Below are 25712 nucleotides of genomic sequence, written 5' to 3'. Positions count from 1 at the left end.
CAGGAGGAACAATCCTCTGATTACTGTATGATTAACCAGGAGGAACAATCCTCTGATTACTGTATGCTTCCCTAACCAGGAGGAACAACCCTCTGATTACTGTATGATTAACCAGGAGGAACAATCCTCTGATTACTGTATGATTAACCAGGAGGAACAATCCTCTGATTACTGTATGATTAACCAGGAGGAACAATCCTCTGATTACTGTATGATTCCCTAACCAGGAGGAACAATCCTCTGATTACTGTATGAGTAACCAGGAGGAACAATCCTCTGATTACTGTATGATTCCCTAACCAGGAGGAACAACCCTCTGATTACTGTATGAGTAACCAGGAGGAACAATCCTCTGATTACTGTATGATTAACCAGGAGGAACAATCCTCTGATTACTGTATGATTAACCAGGAGGAACAATCCTCTGATTACTGTATGCTTCCCTAACCAGGAGGAACAACCCTCTGATTACTGTATGAGTAACCAGGAGGAACAATCCTCTGATTACTGTATGATTCCCTAACCAGGAGGAACAATCCTCTGATAACTGTGAGAGTAACCAGGAGGAACAATCCTCTGATTACTGTATGATTCCCTAACCAGGAGGAACAATCCTCTGGTTACTGTATGAGGAACCAGGAGGAACAATCCTCTGGTTACTGTTTGATTCCCTAACCAGGAGGAACAACCCTCTGATTACTGTATGATTCCCTAACCAGGAGGAACAATCCTCTGGTTACTGTATGATTAACCAGGAGGAACAATCCTCTGATTACTGTATGATTAACCAGGAGGAACAATCCTCTGATTACTGTATGATTCCCTAACCAGCAGGAACAATCCTCTGATTACTGTATGATTCCCTAACCAGCAGGAACAATCCTCTGATTACTGTATGATTCCCTAACCAGGAGGAACAATCCTCTGATTACTGTATGATTCCCTAACCAGGAGGAACAACCCTCTGATTACTGTATGATTCCCTAACCAGCAGGAACAATCCTCTGATTACTGTGTGATTCCCTAACCAGGAGGACCAATCCTTTGAGTACTGTGTGATTAACCAGGAGGAACAATCCTCAAGCAGCTAGCTGAATTACATAACAGAAAAACCTGCGTTCCCAGTGGTGAGTTAAGCTGAGAGGTTTTAATGCGTTCTGAACAGGAACAGCAGTGTGGCAGAAAGAAGAGGAGTCAGGCTTTAGTTAACTGTTGAAGCTGTGACACAAATGACTTTGTAATTGTGGCTCTGTGACAAGATCCAGTTGGAGACTCAGCCTGTACTAAACTACCTCGTTTGACCAAACTGCTATGTAGTTAACTGTGATTCTATTTTGTCTGGTCTGGCCAGGGCTGGTCCGGTCTGGACTGTCCCTCTAGTCTGGTCTGGTCTGTCCCTCTAGTCTGGTCTGGTCCGGTCTGGACTGTCCCTCTAGTCTGGTCTGGTCTGTCCCTCTAGTCTGGTCTGGTCCGGTCTGGTCTGTCCCTCTAGTCTGGTCTGGTCTGTCCCTCTTGCCTCATGAAATACACCCTGCTGCTTCATTAAATGAATTCAGAATCCTCTTCAGGAAGAGCCTTTGACCGTCTCCCTCACTCTTTATCTCTCTCTCTCACTCTTTATCTCTCTCCCTCACTCTTTATCTCTCTCTCTCACTCTTTATCTCTCTCCCTCACTCTCCCTCTCTCTCTCCCTCTCTCTCTCTCTCTCTCTCTCTCTCTCTCTCTCTCTCTCTCTTTATCTCTCTCTTAATCTCTCTCTCTAGCTCTCTCTCTAGCTCTCTCTCTCTCTCTCTCTCTCTAGCTCTCGCTCTCTCCCTCTCTCTCTCTATATATATATATATATATACAGTTGAAGTCGGAAGTTTACATACACTTAGGTTGGAGTCATTAAAACTTGTTTTTCAAACACTCAAATTTCTTGTTAACAAACTATAGTTTTGGCAAGTCGGTTAGGACATCTACTTTGTGCATGACAAGTCATTTTTCCAACAATTGTTTACAGATTATTTCACTTATAATTCACTGTATCACATTTCCAGTGGGTCAGAAGTTTACATACACTAAGTTGACTGTGCCTTTAAACAGCTTGGAAAATTCCAGAAAATGATGTCATGGCGTTAGAAGCTTCTGACAGGCTAATTGACATCATTTGAGTCAATCGGAGGTGTACCTGTGGATGTATTTCAAGGCCTACCTTCAAACTCAGTGCATCTTTGCTTGACATCTTCGAAAAATCAAAAGAAATCAGCCAAGACCTCAGAAAAAAAATGTAGACCTCCACAAGTCTGGTTCATCCTTGGGGGCAATTTCCAAACGCCTGAAGGTACCACGTTCATCTGTACAAACAATAGTACGCAAGTATAAACACCATGGGACCACACAGCCGTCATACTGCTCAGGAAGGAGACGCGTTCTGTCTCCTAGAGATGAACGTACTTTGGTGTGAAAAGTGCAAATCAATCCCAGAACAACAGCAAAGGACCTTGTGAAGATGCTGGAGGAAACAGGTACAAAAGTATCTATACCCACAGTAAAACGAGTCCTATATCGACATAACCTGAATGTCTCAGCAAGGAAGAAGCCACTGCTCCAAAACCACCATAAAAAAGCCAGACTACGGTTTGCAACTGCACATGGGGACAAAGATTGTACTTTTTGGAGAAATGTCCTCTGGTCTGATGAAACAAAAATAGAACTGTTTGGCCATAATGACCAAAATTACGTGAATATATTGAAGCAACATCTCAAGACATCAGTCAGGAAGTTAAAGCTTGGTCCCAAATGGGTCTTCCAAATGGAGAATGACTCCAAGTATACTTCCAAAGTTGTGGCAAAATGGCTTAAGGACAACAAAGTCAAGGTATGGGAGTGGCCATCACAAAGCCCTGACCTCAATCCTATAGAACATTTGTGGGCAGAACTGAAAAAGCGTGTGCACGCAAGGAGGCCTACAAACCTGCCTCAGATACACCAGCTCTGTCAGGAGGAATGGGCCAGAATTCACCCAACTTATTGTGGGAAGCTTGTGGAAGGCTACCCGAAACATTTGACCAAAGTTAAACAATTTAAAGGCAGTGCTACCAAATACTAATTGAGTTTATGTAAACTTCTGACCCACTGGGAATGTGATGAAAGAAATAAAAGCTGAAATAAATCATTCTCTCTACTATTATTTTAACATTTCAAATTCTTAAAATAAAGTGGTGATCCTAACTGACCTAAAACAGGGAATTTTTACTCAGATTAAATGTCAGGAATTGTGAAAAACTGAGTTTAAAAATGTATTTGTCTAAGGTGTATGTAAACTTCCGACTTCAACTGTATATATATATTTCTCTGTCTCACTATCTCCTCCCCCCCTCTCTCTCAATCTCTCTATCTCTCTCCTCAGGATCGATGTTCCATCACTATGAGTGGCTGCATCATGTCTCTATCATCACTCCCTAGGTGGGTCCATCGATCTAGCCGGGCGGCCGGGGTCGGCTGAGAGTGCCACTTCACTGGACGGGCAGACTGGGCCAGACCAGGCTGGTGGATCGTCTCAAATGGAACTCTATTCCCTTTAAAGTGCACTACTTTTGATCAGAGCCCTATTGGGATTAAGTTGCCATTTGGAACGCGTCCTGAGGCATGCTGGGGCAGGGCGAGGTGGGCAGCCTGGCTCCTCTTGGGTCAGGGGTGCAATATGATGGGTAATGAGGTGTGAGGTTGCTGGAGGGACCAGGGATGACAAGCTCCAGGGGAGGTCCACCAAAGTCTTTCTCTATATCTCTCTCTCGATGTCGCTCTCTCTCTTTCCCTCTCTTTATGTCTCTCTCTCTCTCTCTCTCTCTCTCTCTCTCTCTCTCTCTCTCTCTCTCTCTCTCTGTCTCTCTGTCTCTCTGTCTCACTTTCTCTCTCTGTCTCTCTCTGTCTCTCTCTCTCTCTCTCTCGATGTCGCTCTCTCTCTTTCTATCTCTCTCCCTCTCTTTATCTCTCTCTCTTTCTATCTCTCTCTCTCTCCCTCTCTTTCTATCTCTCTCTCTCTCTCTCTCTCTCTCTCTCTCTCTCTCGATGTCGCTCTCTCTCTTTCTATCTCTCTCACTCTCTCTCTCTCTCATCTCTCTCCCTCTCTTTCTATCTCTCCATCTCTTTCTATCTCTCTCTCTCCCTATCTTTATCTCTCTCCCTCTCTTTATCTCTCTCCCTCTTTTTCTATCTCTCTCTCTCTCCCTCTCTTTATCTCTCTCCCTCTCTTTCTATCGCTCTCTCTCTCCCTCTCTTTATCTCTCTCCCTCTCTTTCTATCTCTCTCTCTCTCCCTCTCGTTATCTCTCTCTCTCTCTCCGAGATGGCTTTATTTCCCTATAGCTTCAGAGACACACTTGAGGCTGAGGCTTGATATAGTCTTTAATCAAACAGTGTGTGTCCAAGTAGCAGCGTAACAGGACCTCAGAGGAGCACTAACATTTATTGCTAAAATATATTTTCTTTCCTCAAAACACCATAAAAAAGGAAACCATACAGCAACACCTGCATGGATACCATAATCCTTTATGTTCAGATTATAAAAGTGTATCGATGGAGTCTATCACACTGACAGGTAGTTGCACTAGTGTGTTCATAATATAGTCCGTGGATTTTGTTGTTATATCATTTCCCTCTGCGGTTTTCACTTGATGTCCAGTTCCACACAGAATACTTAAATACAATCTTGAGTCATAACAGAATACTTCACTACTACCTTGAGTTATAACAGAATACTTCACTACTACCTTGAGTTATAACAGAATACTTCACCACTACCTTGAGTTATAACAGAATACTTCAATACTACCTTCAGTTATAACAGAATACTTCACCACTACCTTGAGTTATAGCAGAATACTTCACCACTACCTTGAGTTATAACAGAATACTTCAATACTACCTTCAGTTATAACAGAATACTTCACCACTACCTTGAGTTATAGCAGAATACTTAAATACTACCTTGATTTATAACAGAATACTTCAATACTACCTTGAGTTATAGCAGAATACTTCACTACTACCTTGAGTTATAACAGAATACTTCAATACTACCCTCAGTTATAACATAATACTTCAATACTACCTTGAGTTATAACAGAATACTTCAATACTACCTTGAGTTTTAACATAATACTTCAATACTACCTTGAGTTATAGCAGAATACTTCAATACTACCTTGAGTTTTAACATAATACTTCAATACTACCTTGAGTTATAACAGAATACTTCAATACTACTTTGAGTTAAACAGAATACTGCAATACTACCTTCCGTTGTAACAGAATACTTCAATACTACCTTCAGTTATAACAGAATACTTCAATACTGTGTGTAACCTTTATTTAACTAGGCAAGTCAGTTAAGAACAGATTCTTATTTACAACGACGGCCTAGGAACAGTGGGTTAACTGCCTTGTTCAGGGGCAGACCGACAGATTTTTACCTTGTCAGCTCGGGGATTTGATCCAGCAACCTTTCGGTTACTGGCCAAACACTCAAACCACTAGGATATCTGCTGCCCCAATACTACCTTGAGTTAAAACAGAATACTTCAATACTACCTTCAGTTATAACAGAATACTTCACTACTACATTGAGTTATAGCAGAATACTTCACTACTACCTTGAGTTATAACAGAATACTTCACTACTACCTTGAGTTATAGCAGAATACTTAAATACTACCTTGAGTTATAGCAGAATACTTCACTACTACCTTGAGTTAAAACAGAATACTTCACTACTACCTTGAGTTATAGCAGAATACTTCACTACTACCTTGAGTTATAGCAGAATACTTCAATACTACCTTGAGTTATAGCAGAATACTTAAATACTACCTTGAGTTATAGCAGAATACTTCACTACTACCTTGAGTTATAACAGAATACTTCACTACTACCTTGAGTTATAGCAGAATACTTCACTACTACCTTGAGTTATAGCAGAATACTTCACTACTACCTTGAGTTATAGCAGAATACTTCACTACTACCTTGAGTTATAGCAGAATACTTCACTACTACCTTGAGTTATAGTAGAATACTTCACTACTACCTTGAGTTATAACAGAATACTTCAATACTACCTTGAGTTATAGCAGAATACTTCACTACTACCTTGAGTTATAGCAGAATACTTCAATACTACCTTGAGTTATAGCAGAATACTTCACTACTACCTTGAGTTATAGCAGAATACTTCACTACTACCTTGAGTTATAACAGAATACTTCAATACTACCTTGAGTTATAAATTCCCCAGCCCACTCGTAGTCGTAGTGATTATTGAGCTGTGAATTCCATCTCATGCTGAACGTTGATTTCATCTTTCAGGTCCTCTGACTGTACTCACATCTAACCTGAGGCTGTACCCAAATGGCTCCACCTTCCCTATACGAAAGTATCGTTGCGATTAATTTCTAAGCGCTCAAGTCAATTCTTCATCCATAAAACCCCCACGATGCACTCTGACAATCTCCCAGACTCGTAGTCAGAATTCCAGACACAATAAACTAGGCCTGCGTCCCAAATGGCATCCAACGGGCCCTGGTCAAAAGTAGTGCACTATACAGGGAATAGGGCCCTGGTTAAAAGTAGTGCACTATACAGGGAATAGGGCCCTGGTTAAAAGTAGTGCACTATACAGGGAATAGGGCCCTGATCTAAAGTAGTGCACTATACAGGGAATAGGGCCCTGATCTAAAGTAGTGCACTATACAGGGAATAGGGCCCTGGTTAAAAGTAGTGCACTATACAGGGAATAGGGCCCTGGTCAAAAGTAGTCCGCTATACAGGGAATAGGGTGCCATTTGGGTGCAGCGTCAGGTTAGATGTTCTGGAAACACCCGCGGGGGAGTAGAAGGTAATTAGCGGGTGTAATTGCAACGCCCCTGTAATAGTCACGCACCACAGTTCTCTGCAGGTGACCAGGAAATTAATTTAGTGCCTTCAACCACTAATTTCATTTAGCAATTTATTTTCTCCATGACTGGTGTCAGGGAGTGGGGATAGTGGCTTAGAGCAGTTTACGTCTATTTCTGTTGCCTTGGGGCGGAGAGAACCTGAGCAGTTTTACAACTAATCTCATGCTATTGTAAATATTTCGCCATGAGGCTGAGAGAAAATCTTACTGTTTTAGAGCTAATTTCCTGCTATTCTACACATGTTGCTATTAAACTGAGAGAAAATGTGCAGTTTTATAGCTAATCTCATGCTATTGTAAATATTTTGCCACGAGGCTGAGAGAAAATGTTACTGTTTTAGAGCTAATTTCCTGCTATTCTACACATGTTGCTATTAAACTGAGAGAAAATGTGCAGTTTTATAGCTAATCTCATGCTATTGTAAATATTTTGCCACGAGGCTGAGAGAAAATGTTACTGTTTAAGAACAAATTTCCTGTCATTCAAAAAAAAAATTATATATATATTTATTAGGGGGGAGGGGTAGTTCATGATGAAACCCTCATATTAAACACCAATGGTATTCACACAGTTGATGGTTTACAGTGCATTCGGAAAGTATTCAGACCCCTTCCCTTTTTCCACATTTTCTTATGTTACAGCCTTATTCTAAAACGGATTCAATATTATTTTTTTCTCAGCTATCTACACACAATACCCCATCATGACAAAGCAAAAACAGTTTTAATTTATTTTTATCAAATGTATTACTAATAAAAAACAGAAATACCATATTTACATAAGTATTCAGACCCTTTGCTATGAGACTCAAAATTGAGCTCAGATGCATCCTGTTTCCATTGATCATCCTTGAGGTTGAAGGAATTGTCTGTAGAGCTCCGAGACAGGATTGTGTCGAGGCACAGATCTGGGGAAGGGTACCAAAAAATGTCTACAGCATTGAAGTTCCCCAAGAACACAGTGGCCTCCATAATTTTTTTAAATGGAAGAAGATTGGAACCACCAAGACTCTTCCTAGAGCTGGCTGCCTGGCCAAACTGAGCAATCGGAGGAGAAGGGCCTTGGTCAGGGACGTGACCAAGACCTCTCCAACAAGGTGGAGAACTCCACGGTGTCCCCCTCCCAGAGTGAAAAAAACCTTGGTGTGACCCTGCAAAAACGCCCCGATGGTGGAATCAACTTCCCCCAGAAGTTAGGACAGCAGAGTCCCTGCCCATCTTCCCCCAGAAGTTAGGACAGCGGAGTCCCTGCCCATCTTCCCCCTGAAGCTAGGAGAACTGAGTCCCTGCCCATCTTCCCCCTGAAGCTAGGAGAACTGAGTCCCTGCCCATCTTCCCCCTGAAGCTAGGAGAACTGAGTCCCTGCCCATCTTCCCCCTGAAGCTAGGAGAACTGAGTCCCTGCCCATCTTCCCCCTGAAGCTAGGAGAACTGAGTCCCTGCCCATCTTCCCCCTGAAGCTAGGAGAACTGAGTCCCTGCCCATCTTCCCCCTGAAGCTAGGAGAACTGAGTCCCTGCCCATCTTCCCCCTGAAGCTAGGAGAACTGAGTCCCTGCCCATCTTCCCCCTGAAGCTAGGAGAACTGAGTCCCTGCCCGTTTTCTGAAAACATCTGAAACCCCCCCCTCTTCAAAGAGTATGTTAAATAATCCCACAGTACCTCCCCCTTTTGGGAACTAACACTCAACATTATTTCCCTTCTACTACCACTGACTTTGCTGTGCTACTTTATTGAGGAAGAATGTACTGACTATGACTGAGATATACGGTTATCTTACCTAGTTATCTTAAAATGAATGCACTAATTGTAACGTGCTCTGGATAAGAGCGTCTGCTATATGACTAAAATGTTATGTAAAAAAATGTTTTTTTTTCAAGAGCGACAAACTTGACTTTTAAAAGAACAGATACTCTATCGCTGGGCAAAAATGAAGGAAAGAAGAATATGAATTGTGGAGTGAGTCAGAAACTCAACCATCATCCACTTGACTTTCAAAGAGAAGATACTGCTGGCCTGGCGTGCATAGAGCCTGTTCAATGTTTCATGTGTTGTGGAGTAGGGTAGCTATTATTATTTATAACTGGTAAGTGTGCCTCAAGTCTAGCACGACCAGGAAACACCAAAGGCCTCTACCGTCTGTTGTTTCGCCATCTCTCATCTCTCTCTCCCTCTGTCTCCCTCTTGCTCGCTCTCGCTCTCGCTCTCACTCGCACTCGCACTCTCACTCTCACTCACTCTCACTCTCACTCACTCACTCACTCACTCACTCACTCACTCACTCACTCACTCACTCACTCACTCACTCACTCACTCACTCACTCACTCACTCACTCACTCACTCACTCACTCACTCACTCACTCACTCTCACTCACTCTCACTCACTCTCACTCTCTCTCTCTCTCTCTCTCACTCTCTCTCTCTCACTCACTCTCTCTCACTCTCTCTCACTCTCTCTCTCTCACGCTCTCTCATTCTCTGACACTCACTCTCACTCTCACTCACTCTCACTCACTCTCTCTCACTCTCTCTCACTCTCTCTCACTCACTCTCTCTCACTCTCACTCTCTCTCACTCTCTCTCACTCTCTCTCACTCTCTCTCACTCACTCTCTCTCACTCTCACTCACTCTCACTCTCACTCACTCACTCGCACTCACTCTCACTGACTCTCACTGACTCTCACTGACTCTCACTCACTCACTCTCACTCACTCTCACTCACTCACTCTCACTCACTCTCACTCACTCACTCACTCACTCTCACTCACTCTCACTCACTCTCTCTCACTCTCTCTCTCACTCTCTCTCTCACTCTCTCTCTCTCACTCTCTCTCTCTCACTCTCTCACTCTCTCTCTCTCTCACTCTCACTCGCTCTCTCTTACTCTCTCTCACTCTCACTCACTCTCACTCACTCACTCACTCTCACACTCTCACTCACTCTCACACTCACTCTCTCTCATTCTCTCACACTCACTCTCACTCTCACTCACTCACTCACTCACTCACTCTCACTCACTCTCACTCTCTCTCCCTCTCTCCCTCTCTCCCTCTCTCCCGCTCCTTCTACCTCTCTACCTCTCTCTCCCTCTACCTCTCTACACCTCTCCCTCTCTACCTCTCTACACCTCTCTCCCTCTCTACCTCTTTCTCCCTCTCCACCTCTCTCTCCCTCTACCTCTCTACCTCTCTCTCTACCTGGCTGGCCTGCCTTTAATCAATAATAGGTGGTCTGGTCGAGATACAATGTTGTTCATCCACCCACAGCCTTATGAATATCCTTCAGGACTGTTGATGCTAGATCAGAATAATCAAAACACAAACTGTAATGTCATGCAAATGGATGCACACCTGTTAGAATGTATGAACGATGCCTGCACCACCTCCAAGCTTGGCTTGAGACTTTACTGAACAGAGTGAAATAGTTTACAAGTATTAAAATCTTGAGAGAGAGCGAGAGAGAGCGAGAGCGAGAGCGAGAACGAGAGCGAGAGCGAGAGAGAGAGAGAGAGAGAGAGAGAGACAGAGACAGAGACAGAGACAGAGACAGAGAGAGACAGAGAGAGACAGAGAGAGACAGAGAGAGACAGAGAGAGACAGGTGTGAGGGAGCCTGCTAGTTTACCTATTGATTCCTTAAAAGCCTTTTCTCATTATTGCCCAGTGCAGGCCAAGGTAGCCAGCTATGATGGGTTGGGGGAATTTAAAGGTTGAATGGTGTTTACTTGTTTTAAATGTCAAAATGAGAAAGCTGGGGTGTTTGAGTCACCATTAGCAGTTTTCTTTCTCCAGTAAGCTTTCAGAAGAAGCACGCTAAGACCGAAAAAACAAGTCTACCAACGGCAGGTGAGGACGGGAGATAAACGTTGCCATTGACAACCGAGAGGGGGTTACGTGCCCTGTCAGTACAGTATGTGCCCTGCAGAAGAGCATTTTAGAAATATTATGCAGCATCCATTGGACAGGCTACATTATCTACAGCCTTCAGTGGTGTGAAGTTTCCCCTACATTATGTACAGCCTTCAGTGGTGTGAAGTTTCCCCTACATTATCTACAGTCTTCAGTGGTGTGAAGTTTCCCCTACATTATCTACAGTCTTCAGTGGTGTGAAGTTTCCCTTACATTATCTACAGTCTTCAGTGGTGTGACGTTTCCCCTACATTAACTACAGCCTTCAGTGGTGTGAAGTTTCCCCTACATTATCTACAACCTTCAGTGGTGTGAAGTTTCCCCTACATTATCTACAACCTTCAGTGGTGTGAAGTTTCCCCTACATTATCTACAACCTTCAGTGGTGTGAAGTTTCCCCTACATTATCTACAGCCGATTACCCTTTTCCCCTTCCTCTCTGTCTTCTAAAAAGGGGAGATTTATTTTGCCCAAAATTGAGACAATAGTTATTTCTTAAGTAAAAATTGGATTTTGGGAGGTAAACTCCTTCCCCAGGGCAGAGGTAAAGCATGGAGAGAAGACCAGTATTACGGTGCAGAGACGATGTCCCTTGCCTCTCCTCTCCTCGCTTATCCCTCTCCTCGCCTCGCTAGCGGCCTTGCCGGCCCGAATCAGAGGAACACGAGGGAGGGAAACCAGATTGGTTCAGAATGAATTATTAACCTCACCTTCATGGAAGATTAAACTAATCCATCCACGTGTTGCCAGGACTTCTCCTGAACACTACTGCTTCTGAACACAGCTCTACCCTTCTGAACACAGCTCTACCCTTCTGAACACAGCTCTACCCTTCTGAACACAGCTCTACCCTTCTGAACACAGCTCTACCCTTCTGAACACAGCTCTACCCTTCTGAGCACAGGTCTACCCTTCTGAACACAGCTCTACCCTTCTGAACACAGCTCTACCCTTCTGAACACAGCTCTACCCTTCTGAACACAGCTCTGCCCTTCTGAACACAGCTCTACCCTTCTGAACACAGCTCTACCCTTCTGAACACAGCTCTACCCTTCTGAACACAGCTCTACCCTTCTGAACACAGCTCTGCCCTTCTGAACACAGCTCTACCCTTCTGAACACAGCTCTACCCTTCTGAACACAGCTCTACCCTTCTGAACACAGCTCTACCCTTCTGAGCACAGCTCTGCCCTTCTGAACACAGCTCTGCCCTTCTGAACACAGCTCTACCCTTCTGAACACAGCTCTGCCCTTCTGAACACAGCTCTGCCCTTCTGAACACAGCTCTACCCTTCTGAACACAGCTCTACCCTTCTGAACACAGCTCTGCCCTTCTGAACACAGCTCTACCCTTCTGAACACAGCTCTGCCCTTCTGAACACAGCTCTACCCTTCTGAACACAGCTCTACCCTTCTGAACACAGCTCTGCCCTTCTGAACACAGCTCTACCCTTCTGAACACAGCTCTACCCTTTTGAACACAGCTCTACCCTTTTGAACACAGGTCTACCCTTTTGAACACAGGTCTACCCTTCTGAACACAGCTCTGCATAAGCGAGAGAGAGAGAGAGATATTAGATTCGATTTTATTAGTCACATGCACAGGGACGCAGATGTAGTTGCAGGGTACAGTGAAATTCTTCAGCTGCCAGCTCCGACATTGCAGTTGTGAATAAAACATGCAAATGAAACAATACATACTTTAAATAATAACATTTACATATTTACAACAAAAGAGAGAGAGAGAGAGAGATCATCTGGGCGAGAACAGTTTAGTAATACAGTAGACCTGATCGGCAGCTGTTACCTCCACTGTGTGGACAGGAGAAGACTAGCTGTCTGTTACCTCCACTGTGTGGACAGGAGAAGACTAGCCGTCTGTTACCTCCACTGTGTGGACAGGAGAAGACTAGCTGTCTGTTACCTCCACTGTGGACGGGAGAAGACTAGCCGTCTGTTACCTCCACTGTGTGGACAGGAGAAGACTAGCTGTCTGTTACCTCCACTGTGTGGACAGGAGAAGACTAGCCGTCTGTTACCTCCACTGTGTGGACAGGAGAAGACTAGCTGTCTGTTACCTCCACTGTGTGGACAGGAGAAGACTAGCTGTCTGTTACCTCCACTGTGTGGATAGGAGAAGACTAGCTGTCTGTTACCTCCACTGTGTGGACAGGAGAAGACTAGCCGTCTGTTACCTCCACTGTGTGGACAGGAGAAGACTAGCTGTCTGTTACCTCCACTGTGTGGACAGGAGAAGACTAGCTGTCTGTTACCTCCACTGTGTGGACAGGAGAAGACTAGCCGTCTGTTACCTCCACTGTGTGGACAGGAGAAGACTAGCCGTCTGTTACCTCCACTGTGTGGACAGGAGAAGACTAGCTGTCTGTTACCTCCACTGTGTGGATAGGAGAAGACTAGCTGTCTGTTACCTCCACTGTGGACAGGAGAAGACTAGCTGTCTGTTACCTCCACTGTGTGGACAGGAGAAGACTAGCTGTCTGTTAACTCCACTGTGTGGACAGGAGAAGACTAGCCGTCTGTTACCTCCACTGTGTGGACAGGAGAAGACTAGCTGTCTGTTACCTCCACTGTGTGGACATGAGAAGACTAGCTGTCTGTTAACTCCACTGTGTGGACAGGAGAAGACTAGCCGTCTGTTACCTCCACTGTGTGGACAGGAGAAGACTAGCTGTCTGTTACCTCCACTGTGTGGACAGGAGAAGACTAGCCGTCTGTTACCTCCACTGTGTGGACAGGAGAAGACTAGCTGTCTGTTACCTCCACTGTGTGGACAGGAGAAGACTAGCCGTCTGTTACCTCCACTGTGTGGACAGGAGAAGACTAGCTGTCTGTTACCTCCACTGTGTGGACAGGAGAAGACTAGCTGTCTGTTACCTCCACTGTGTGGATAGGAGAAGACTAGCTGTCTGTTACCTCCACTGTGTGGACAGGAGAAGACTAGCCGTCTGTTACCTCCACTGTGTGGACAGGAGAAGACTAGCTGTCTGTTACCTCCACTGTGTGGACAGGAGAAGACTAGCTGTCTGTTACCTCCACTGTGTGGACAGGAGAAGACTAGCCGTCTGTTACCTCCACTGTGTGGACAGGAGAAGACTAGCTGTCTGTTACCTCCACTGTGTGGACAGGAGAAGACTAGCTGTCTGTTACCTCCACTGTGTGGATAGGAGAAGACTAGCTGTCTGTTACCTCCACTGTGGACAGGAGAAGACTAGCTGTCTGTTACCTCCACTGTGTGGACAGGAGAAGACTAGCTGTCTGTTAACTCCACTGTGTGGACAGGAGAAGACTAGCCGTCTGTTACCTCCACTGTGTGGACAGGAGAAGACTAGCTGTCTGTTACCTCCACTGTGTGGACATGAGAAGACTAGCTGTCTGTTAACTCCACTGTGTGGACAGGAGAAGACTAGCCGTCTGTTACCTCCACTGTGTGGACAGGAGAAGACTAGCTGTCTGTTACCTCCACTGTGGACAGGAGAAGACTAGCTATCTGTTACCTCCACTGTGTGGACAGGAGAAGACTAGATGTCTGTTACCTCCACTGTGTGGACAGGAGAAGACTAGCTGTCTGTTACCTCCACTGTGGACAGGAGAAGACTAGCCGTCTGTTACCTCCACTGTGTGGACAGGAGAAGACTAGCTGTCTGTTAACTCCACTGTGTGGACAGGAGAAGACTAGCTGTCTGTTACCTCCACTGTGTGGACAGGAGAAGACTAGCCGTCTGTTACCTCCACTGTGTGGACAGGAGAAGACTAGCTGTCTGTTACCTCCACTGTGTGGACAGGAGAAGACTAGCTGTCTGTTACCTCCACTGTGTGGACAGGAGAAGACTAGCTGTCTGTTACCTCCACTGTGTGGACAGGAGAAGACTAGCTGTCTGTTAACTCCACTGTGTGGACAGGAGAAGACTAGCCGTCTGTTACCTCCACTGTGTGGATAGGAGAAGACTAGCTGTCTGTTACCTCCACTGTGTGGATAGGAGAAGACTAGCTGTCTGTTAACTCCACTGTGTGGACAGGAGAAGACTAGCTGTCTGTTAACTCCACTGTGTGGACAGGAGAAGACTAGCCGTCTGTTACCTCCACTGTGTGGACAGGAGAAGACTAGCTGTCTGTTAACTCCACTGTGTGGACAGGAGAAGACTAGCCGTCTGTTACCTCCACTGTGTGGATAGGAGAAGACTAGCTGTCTGTTACCTCCACTGTGTGGATAGGAGAAGACTAGCTGTCTGTTAACTCCACTGTGTGGACAGGAGAAGACTAGCTGTCTGTTACCTCCACTGTGTGGATAGGAGAAGACTAGCTGTCTGTTACCTCCACTGTGGACAGGAGAAGACTAGCTGTCTGTTACCTCCACTGTGTGGACAGGAGAAGACTAGCTGTCTGTTAACTCCACTGTGTGGACAGGAGAAGACTAGCCGTCTGTTACCTCCACTGTGTGGACAGGAGAAGACTAGCTGTCTGTTACCTCCACTGTGTGGACATGAGAAGACTAGCTGTCTGTTAACTCCACTGTGTGGACAGGAGAAGACTAGCCGTCTGTTACCTCCACTGTGTGGACAGGAGAAGACTAGCTGTCTGTTACCTCCACTGTGGACAGGAGAAGACTAGCTATCTGTTACCTCCACTGTGTGGACAGGAGAAGACTAGATGTCTGTTACCTCCACTGTGTGGACAGGAGAAGACTAGCTGTCTGTTACCTCCACTGTGGACAGGAGAAGACTAGCCGTCTGTTACCTCCACTGTGTGGACAGGAGAAGACTAGCTGTCTGTTAACTCCACTGTGTGGACAGGAGAAGACTAGCTGTCTGTTACCTCCACTGTGTGGACAGGAGAAGACTAGCCGTCTGTTACCTCCACTGTGTGGACAGGAGAAGACTAGCTGTCTGTTACCTCCACTGTGTGGACAGGAGAAGACTAGCTGTCTGTTACCTCCACTGTGTGGACAGGAGAAGACTAGCTGTCTGTTACCTCCACTGTGTGGACAGGAGAAGACTAGCTGTCTGTTAACTCCACTGTGTGGACAGGAGAAGACTAGCCGTCTGTTACCTCCACTGTGTGGATAGGAGAAGACTAGCTGTCTGTTACCTCCACTGTGTGGATAGGAGAAGACTAGCTGTCTGTTAACTCCACTGTGTGGACAGGAGAAGACTAGCTGTCTGTTAACTCCACTGTGTGGACAGGAGAAGACTAGCCGTCTGTTACCTCCACTGTGTGGACAGGAGAAGACTAGCTGTCTGTTAACTCCACTGTGTGGACAGGAGAAGACTAGCCGTCTGTTACCTCCACTGTGTGGATAGGAGAAGACTAGCTGTCTGTTACCTCCACTGTGTGGATAGGAGAAGACTAGCTCTGTTAACTCCACTGTGTGGACAGGAGAAGACTAGCCGTCTGTTACCTCCACTGTGTGGACAGGAGAAGACTAGCTGTCTGTTAACTCCACTGTGTGGACAGGAGAAGACTAGCCGTCTGTTACCTCCACTGTGTGGACAGGAGAAGACTAGCTGTCTGTTACCTCCACTGTGTGGACAGGAGAAGACTAGCTGTCTGTTAACTCCACTGTGTGGACAGGAGAAGACTAGCCGTCTGTTACCTCCACTGTGTGGACAGGAGAAGACTAGCTGTCTGTTACCTCCACTGTGGACAGGAGAAGACTAGCTGTCTGTTACCTCCACTGTGTGGACAGGAGAAGACTAGATGTCTGTTACCTCCACTGTGTGGACAGGAGAAGACTAGCTGTCTGTTACCTCCACTGTGGACAGGAGAAGACTAGCTGTCTGTTACCTCCACTGTGTGGACAGGAGAAGACTAGCTGTCTGTTACCTCCACTGTGTGGACAGGAGAAGACTAGTTGTCTGTTACCTCCACTGTGTGGACAGGAGAAGACTAGCTGTCTGTTACCTCCACTGTGTGGACAGGAGAAGACTAGCTGTCTGTTACCTCCACTGTGTGGACAGGAGAAGACTAGTTTCTTCATACATGGTATTAGCTTCTCACTTTGCACTCTTTGTTTTTGTGGAAGTGAGACGAATAAAATAATACGAATTTGAATAATAATAATATAAAGAAGGGTTAAAAACCCAAATAAAAAATTCTGCAGTCCTCAGCTGACAGTACCTACCTTCTGTTGAAAAGGTCAGGGTCTCGGATCTTGGCGTCCCTGTCGTAGACAAAGTGTTCCTGTGTGATGGTGACGCTGTGGTCCAGACTGTAGTTCTTACTGATGGTCACAACAGGATAACCCATCTGGAGGGTCCAGCAGTCCATCACCTCCTTAATGTTGATGTCCTTCCCTTCCTTCTGCATGGCCTGGGGGGATATGGGGAATCAATTAACCTGTTAAATCAGTCAGACATTGGTCTGTCGGTCTGCATGGCCTGGGGGGATATGGGGAATCAATTAACCACCTGTTAAATCAGTCAGACGTTGTTCTGTCGGTCTGCATGGCCTGGGGGGATATGGGGAATCAATTAACCACCTGTTAAATCAGTCAGACGTTGTTCTGTCGGTCTGCATGGCCTGGGGGGGATATGGGGAATCAATTAACCAATTAACCTGTTAAATCAGTCAGACATTGGTCTGTCGGTCTGCATGGCCTGGGGGGGATATGGGGAATCAATTAACCAATTAACCTGTTAAATCAGTCAGACATTGGTCTGTCGGTCTGCATGGCCTGGGGGGGATATGGGGAATCAATTAACCACCTGTTAAATCAGTCAGACGTTGTTCTGTCGGTCTGCATGGCCTGGGGGGATATGGAGAATCAATTAACCAATTAACCTGTTAAATCAGTCAGACATTGGTCTGTCGGTCTGCATGGCCTGGGGGGATATGGGGAATCAATTAACCACCTGTTAAATCAGTCAGACGTTGTTCTGTCGGTCTGCATGGCCTGGGGGGATATGGGTAATCAATTAACCAATTAACCTGTTAAATCAGTCAGACATTGGTCTGTCGTTCTGCATGGCCTGGGGTGGATATGGGGAATCAATTAACCACCTGTTAAATCAGTCAGACATTGGTCTGTCGGTCTGCATGGCCTGGGGGGATATGGGGAATCAATTAACCAGTTTAATCAGTCAGACATTGGTCTGTCAATCTGCATGGCCTGGGGGGATATGGGGAATCAATTAACCAATTAACCTGTTAAATCAGTCAGACATTGGTCTGTCGGTCTGCATGGCCTGGGGGGGATATGGGGAATCAATTAACCACCTGTTAAATCAGTCAGACATTGGTCTGTCGGTCTGCATGGCCTGGGGGGGATATGGGGAATCAATTAACCACCTGTTAAATCAGTCAGACATTGGTCTGTCGGTCTGCATGGCCTGGGGGGATATGGGGAATCAATTAACCACCTGTTAAATCAGTCAGACATTGGTCTGTCGGTCTGCATGGCCTGGGGGGATATGGGTAATCAATTAACCAATTAACCTGTTAAATCAGTCAGACATTGGTCTGTCGGTCTGCATGGCCTGGGGGGATATGGGGAATCAATTAACCACCTGTTAAATCAGTCAGACGTTGTTCTGTCGGTCTGCATGGCCTGGGGGGATATGGGGAATCAATTAACCAATTAACCTGTTAAATCAGTCAGACATTGGTCTGTCGGTCTGCATGGCCTGGGGGGATATGGGGAATCAATTAACCACCTGTTAAATCAGTCAGACGTTGGTCTGTCAATCTGCATGGCCTGGGGGGATATGGGGAATCAATTAACCACCTGTTAAATCAGTCAGACATTGGTCTGTCGGTCTGCATGGCCTGGGGGGGATATGGGGAATCAATTAACCAGTTTAATCAGTCAGACATTGGTCTGTCGGTCTGCATGGCCTGGGGGGGATATGGGGAATCAATTAACCTGTTAAATCAGTCAGACATTGGTCTGTCGGTCTGCATGGCCTGGGGGGGATATGGGGAATCAATTAACCAGTTTAATCAGTCAGACATTGGTCTGTCGGTCTGCATGGCCTGGGGGGATATGGGGAATCAATTAACCACCTGTTAAATCAGTCAGACATTGGTCTGTCGGTCTGCATGGCCTGGGGGGATATGGGGAATCAATTAACCACCTGTTAAATCAGTCAGACATTGGTCTGTCGGTCTGCATGGCCTGGGGGGATATGGGGAATCAATTAACCACCTGTTAAATCAGTCAGACATTGGTCTGTCGGTCTGCATGGCCTGGGGGGATATGGGGAATCAATTAACCAATTAACCTGTTAAATCAGTCAGACATTGGTCTGTCGGTCTGCATGGCCTGGGGGGATATGGGGAATCAATTAACCACCTGTTAAATCAGTCAGACATTGGTCTGTCGGTCTGCGGGGAATCAATTAACCACCTGTTAAATCAGTCAGACGTTGTTCTGTCGGTCTGCATAGCCTGGGGTGGATATGGGGAATCAATTAACCACCTGTTAAATCAGTCAGACATTGGTCTGTCGGTCTGCATGGCCTGGGGGATATGGGTAATCAATTAACCAATTAACCTGTTAAATCAGTCAGACATTGGTCTGTCGGTCTGCATGGCCTGGGGGGGATATGGGGAATCAATTAACCAATTAACCTGTTAAATCAGTCAGACATTGGTCTGTCGTTCTGCATGGCCTGGGGGGATATGGGGAATCAATTAACCACCTGTTAAATCAGTCAGACATTGGTCTGTCGGTCTGCATGGCCTGGGGGGATATGGGGAATCAATTAACCAGTTTAATCAGTCAGACATTGGTCTGTCGGTCTGCATGGCCTGGGTGGATATGGGGAATCAATTAACCAATTAACCTGTTAAATCAGTCAGACGTTGGTATGTCCTTCTGCATGGCCTGGGGGGATATGGGGAATCAATTAACCAATTAACCTGTTAAATCAGTCAGACATTGGTCTGTCGGTCTGCATGGCCTGGGGGGATATGGGGAATCAATTAACCACCTGTTAAATCAGTCAGACGTTGGTCTGTCGGTCAAATCAAATCAAATGTTATTGACACATATCTTACAGATATCGCAGGTGCAGCGAAAGGCTTGTGTTTCTAGCTCCAACAGTACAGTAATACATAATGCTTGTGTTTCTAGCTCCAACAGACAGTAATACATAATGCTTGTGTTTCTAGCTCCAACAGTACAGTAATACATAATGCTTGTGTTTCTAGCTCCAACAGTACAGTAATACATAATGCTTGGGTTTACAGCTCCAACAGTACAGTAATACATAATGCTTGTGTTTCTAGCTCCAACAGACAGTAATACATAATGCTTGTGTTTCTAGCTCCAACAGTACAGTAATACATAATGCTTGTGTTTCTAGCTCCAACAGACAGTAATACATAATGCTTGTGTTTCTAGCTCCAACAGTACAGTAATACATAATGCTTGGGTTTACAGCTCCAACAGTACAGTAATACATAATGCTTGTGTTTCTAGCTCCAACAGTACAGTAATACATAATGCTTGTGTTTCTAGCTCCAACAGTACAGTAATACATAATGCTTGTGTTTCTAGCTCCAACAGTACAGTAATACATAATGCTTGTGTTTATAGCTCCAACAGTACAGTAATACATAATGCTTGTGTTTCTAGCTCCAACAGTAAAGATAATGCTTGTGTTTCTAGCTCCAACAGTACAGTAATACATAATGCTTGTGTTTCTAGCTCCAACAGTACAGTAATACATAATGCTTGTGTTTACAGCTCCAACAGTACAGTAATACATAATGCTTGTGTTTCTAGCTCCAACAGACAGTAATACATAATGCTTGTGTTTCTAGCTCCAACAGTACAGTAATACACAATTATTGTGTTTCTAGCTCCAACAGTACAGTAATACATAATGCTTGTGTTTCTAGCTCCAACAGACAGTAATAAATCATGCTTGTGTTTCTAGCTCCAACAGTACAGTAATACATAATGCTTGTGTTTCTAGCTCCAACAGTAAAGATAATGCTTGTGTTTCTAGCTCCAACAGTACAGTAGTACATAATGCTTGTGTTTCTAGCTCCAACAGTACAGTAATACATAATGCTTGTGTTTCTAGCTCCAACAGTACAGTAATACATAATGCTTGTGTTTCTAGCTCCAACAGTACAGTAATACATAATGCTTGTGTTTCCAGCTCCAACAGTACAGTAATACATAATGCTTGTGTTTCTAGCTCCAACAGTACAGTAATACCTAATGCTTGTGTTTACAGCTCCAACAGTACAGTAATACCTAATGCTTGTGTTTCTAGCTCCAACAGTACAGTAATACATAATGCTTGTGTTTCTAGCTCCAACAGTACAGTAATACCTAGTTAAGAAATATCCGAACGAGCCAAAGTCACTGAAAAAAATATAAACGCAACATGCAACAATTTCAAAGATTTTACTGAGTTACAGTTCATGTAAGAAATTCAGTCAAATGAAATGAATTCGTTAGGCCTTTAATCTATGGATTTCACATGACTGGACAGATACTTAAAAAAAAGGTAGGGCCATGGATTATAAAACCAGCCAGCATCTGGTGTGGCCACCATTTACCACATGCAGAGCGACACATCTTTGAATAGAGTTGATCAGGCTATTGATTGTGGCCTGTGGAATGTTGTCCCACTCCTCTTCAATGGCTGTGTGAAGTTGCTGGATATTGGCGGGAACTGGAACACACTGTCGTATACGTCGATCCAGAGCATCCCAAACATGCTGAATGGGTATCATGTCTGATGAATATGCAAGCCATGGAAGAACTGGGACATTTTCAGCTTCCAGGAATTGTGTACATATCCTTGCGACATGGAGACGTCCATTATCATACTGAAACATGAGGTGATGACGTTGAATTAATAGTACAACAATGGGCCTCAAGGTTCTCGTCACGGTATCTCTGTGCATTCAAATTGCCATCGATAAAATACAATTGTGTTCATTGTCCGTAGCTTATGCCTGCCCATACCATAACCCCACCACCACCATGGGGCACTCTGTTCACAACGATGACATCAGCTAAATGGCTCGCGCACACGACACCATACACACTGTCTGCTATCGGCCCGATACAGTTGAAACCGGGATTCATCTGTGAAGAGTACACTTCTTCAGCGTGCCAGTGGCCATCGAAGGTGAGCATTTGCCCAGTGAAGTTAGTTTCGAACTGCAATCATATCAAGACCCTGGTGAGGATGACAAGTACGCAGATGAGCTTCTCTGATACGGTTTCTGACAGTTTGTGCACAAATTCTTTCGGTTGTGCAAACCCTCATCAGCTGTCCGGATGGATGGTCTCAGATGATCCCGCAGGTGAAGAAGCCAGATCTAAAAGTCGTGGGCTGGCATTGGTTTACTGTCCCCAGCACAAGGTGCACCTGTGTAATGATCATGCTGTTTAATCAGCTTCTTGATATGCCGTACATGTTAGGTGGATGTATTATCTTGGCAAAGGAGAAATGCTCACTAACAGGGATGTAAACAAATTTGTGCTCAACATTTGAGAGAAATAAGCTTTTTGTGCATATGGAACATTTCTGGGATCTTTTATTTCAGCTCATGAAACATGGAACCAACACTTTACATGTTGCGTTTTATATTTTTTGTTCAGTGTACACAGTATATCACAGGAGATTGGTGGCATCTTGCGTTTGGAGGATGGGCTCGTGGTAATGGCTGGAGCAGAATATGAATATGTGGAGTGGGATCAAATACATCCAACACATGGTTTCCATGGTTTCCAGGTGTTTGATGCCATTCCATTTGCTCCGTTCCGGTCGTTATTATGAGCCGTCCTCCCCTCACCAGCCTCCACTGATATAGAGGTTTATAATGGTGTGAAATAGACCGTATGGAGAGTATATACATTATTAGAAAACGCCTATATACTGTACATATGAAGGTGTTTAGCTTGTCGGGAGGCGAGGTGTCGGTGTCCCGCGACGTGGCTGGTTTTCCCTTTATAATCCTTGATTGTCTGGAGTCCCTGTCACATACGTCTCGTGTCTGAGTCGTTGAATTGCGACTCCACTTGGTCCATGTACTGTCGTTTTGCCTGTTTGATGGCCTTACAGAGGGCATAGCTGGTCGGTTTGTACACGTCCATGTTCCAAGTCAAATTGCCGTGGTTAAATGCTTTGGTTCGTGCTTTCAGGTTTGCGCAAATGATGTCATCTATCCATGGTTTATGGTTTGGATAAATTGTAAAGTTGATAGAACTTTGGTTTCTTTTTTCTCCAATTTCCTTTATTAAAGTCCCCAGCTCCAGTCAATGCGGCTTCAGGATATGTGGTTTCCATTTTTCAGTGTAGTTCTTTGAGAGCCATAGCAGTGTTGGCTTGGGTGGGAACATACACGGCCGTGAAGATGACCGAAGAAAATGTATCTAGGGAGGTAATGAGGTCGCCATTTGATGGTGATGTATTCCAGATCGGGAGAACAAAAGGACTTGCGTTCCTGTACATTACCACCATGAGTAGTTAATCATGACACATACAACTCCACCTTTTCTTTTCCCCGGAGAGTTCTTTCTTCCTGTCTGCGTGATATACGGAGAACCCCACAGACTGACTGTATGGGGACGGTATATCCGGAGAGTTCTTTCTTCATGTCCGCGTGATATACGGAGAACCCCACCGGCTGACTGTATGGGGACGGTATATCCGGAGAGTTCTTTCTTCATGTCCGCGTGATATACGGAGAACCCCACAGACTGACTGTATGGGGACGGTATATCCGGAGTTCTTTCTTCCTGTCCGCGTGATATACGGAGAACCCCACAGGCTGACTGTATGGGGGCGGTATATCCGGAGAGTTCTTTCTTCCTGTCCTCGTGATATACGGAGAACCCCACAGACTGACTGTATGGGGACGGTATATCCGGAGAGTTCTTTCTTCATGTCCGCGTGATATACGGAGAACCCCACCGGCTGACTGTATGGGGTCGGTATATCCGGAGAGAGCCATGATTCCATAAAACAGACTACGCTACAGTCCCTGATGTTTCTCTGGAAGGAGATCCTCGTCTGCTTTATTGTACAGGGACGGAACTTAAGGCCAATAATACACCTGGAGGCGATGGATGGTATGCACGCCTCCTGGAGGCGATGGATGGTATGCACGCCTCCTGAGTCTGACTAAGAGCCCTCTCCCTGTTCTTCTTCTGCAGCGACGGTGTCTTGGAGCAGCCCCCAGGATGAATGGAACTGCCTCAGGGAGTTTAAACAGAGGATCCAATACAGGGAAATTGAATTTCTGATCTAAATGCTGGTGAGTGACCGCCGATCTGATATCCAAAAGTTATTTACGGCTGTAGGTAATTATGCAAGAAACGTTTTGAGCAAATAATGTAAGAAATAACACAGAAAAAAATACAATATACTGCAAAGTTGGCTAGGAGCTAGAACCAAGACGACCATGTCTGTTGCCACCATCTAGTACTATCATTCAGTCTGTCGTTATTATCAGTACTATCCTTCAGTCTGTGATTACTATCAGTACTATCTTTCAGTCTGTCATTAGTATCAGTACTATCCTTCAGTCTGTGATTACTATCAGTACTATCTTTCAGTCAAGCATTACTATCAGTACTATCATTCAGTCTGTCATTACTATCAGTACTATCATTCAGTCTGTCATTACTATCAGTACTATCATTCAGTCTGTCATTACTATCAGAACTATCATTCAGTCAGTCAGTCATTCATTCAGTCAGCCAGTCAGTAATTCAGTCAGTTAGTCAGCCAGTCAGTAATTCATCAATTCAGTCAGTCATTGTCATTCACTCATTCAGTAATGCAGTCATTCAGTCAGCCAGTCAGTAATTCAGTCAGCCAGTCAGTCAGTCAGTCAGCCAGTCAGTCATTCAGTCAGTCATTCAGTCAGTCAGCCAGTCAGTCAGCCAGTCAGTCAGCAATTCCGTCATTTAGTCAGCCAGTCAGTCAGTCAGTCATTCAGTCAGCCAGTCATTCAGTAAGTCAGTCAGTCAGTCAGTCATTCAGCCAGTCAGTCAGTCAGTCAGCCAGTCAGTAATTCCATCATTTAGTCAGCCAGTCAGTAATTCAGTCATTCAGTCAGTCAGCCAGTCATTGTCATTCACTCATTCAGTCAGTCAGTCAGTTAGCCAGCCAGTCAGTCAGCCAGTCAGCCAGTCAGTCAGTCAGTCAGTCAGTCAGTCAGTCAGTCAGTCAACCAGCCAGCCAGTCAGTGCTCAGGTACTTCTATGTCCATCAGAGGGGTCAATTCATATTCAATTCCTGCCAGTTAAATTTGACATGGAATTGCCCCATAGTACTGCAATTCAATGTTTGAAATGACTGGAATTTAAATGATCCCAATTGGGATTGATCCCTGATGTCCATTTGGTCAATATATTGTTTGATTAGTCAGCAGGTAACCAGTCAGCTCATCAACAAGTGAATCAGTCTCTAACTCAGCCATTTCCATGTGGACTCCATGTCAACACTGTAGCAATCGGATGAGGTCTGATGTTACAGAGCTGTGTGTGTGTGTGTGTTTTTGTGTGTGTTTGTGTGTGTGTGTGAGGTGATCGCTCCAGTGAGTGAGTGTGTGTGTGTGTGTGTGTGTGTCTGAGAGAGGTCATCGTCCCAGTGTTAAATGTCTAGTCTGTGCTGGAGCCACAAAAGTCCAGGTATATTTCGAATGTCTGGAAAACCATGAGCGCTCACTGCTAAATATGTTGAAACAGCATTGCTGGAGTGGACTGATTGGGAAGAGGCGGGGAGGAGGGGAGAAGAGGAGGGGGTAGGGGTTAATCAGGGACTTGGGGAACGCAGTCAGAGCGACTCGCTTTGCCACCTCACCACAGCAGCACTCAAAATCAGAACCTCAGCCGGGCTCCCCCTGAATCCCAATACATACCCAAGGTGCACCTC

At 45.1% G+C, this 25712-nt stretch overlaps 1 protein-coding gene across 1 annotated transcript in view; it reads right to left on the bottom strand.

Annotated features, from left to right (window-relative positions):
- The window catches only part of LOC120032113 (thyrotropin-releasing hormone-degrading ectoenzyme-like), a 113026-nt gene extending 90102 nt beyond the window's left edge, over positions 1-22924 (bottom strand). Inside the window, exons 1-2 of the mRNA XM_038978055.1 lie at positions 22850-22924; positions 16982-17169 (exon numbers count right to left, since the gene is read on the bottom strand). Of these exons, the coding sequence (XP_038833983.1) occupies positions 16982-17169; positions 22850-22924 (263 nt within the window). The remainder of the gene's footprint in view (positions 1-16981; positions 17170-22849) is intronic.
- Between the last annotated feature and the right edge of the window lie 2788 nt (positions 22925-25712).

Source organism: Salvelinus namaycush, chromosome 38 (genome assembly GCF_016432855.1).
Source record: "Salvelinus namaycush isolate Seneca chromosome 38, SaNama_1.0, whole genome shotgun sequence".
NCBI lineage: Eukaryota > Metazoa > Chordata > Actinopteri > Salmoniformes > Salmonidae > Salvelinus > Salvelinus namaycush.
The sequence above is the reverse complement of the archived record's forward strand: the minus strand, read 5'-3'. Positions and strand labels throughout refer to the sequence as shown.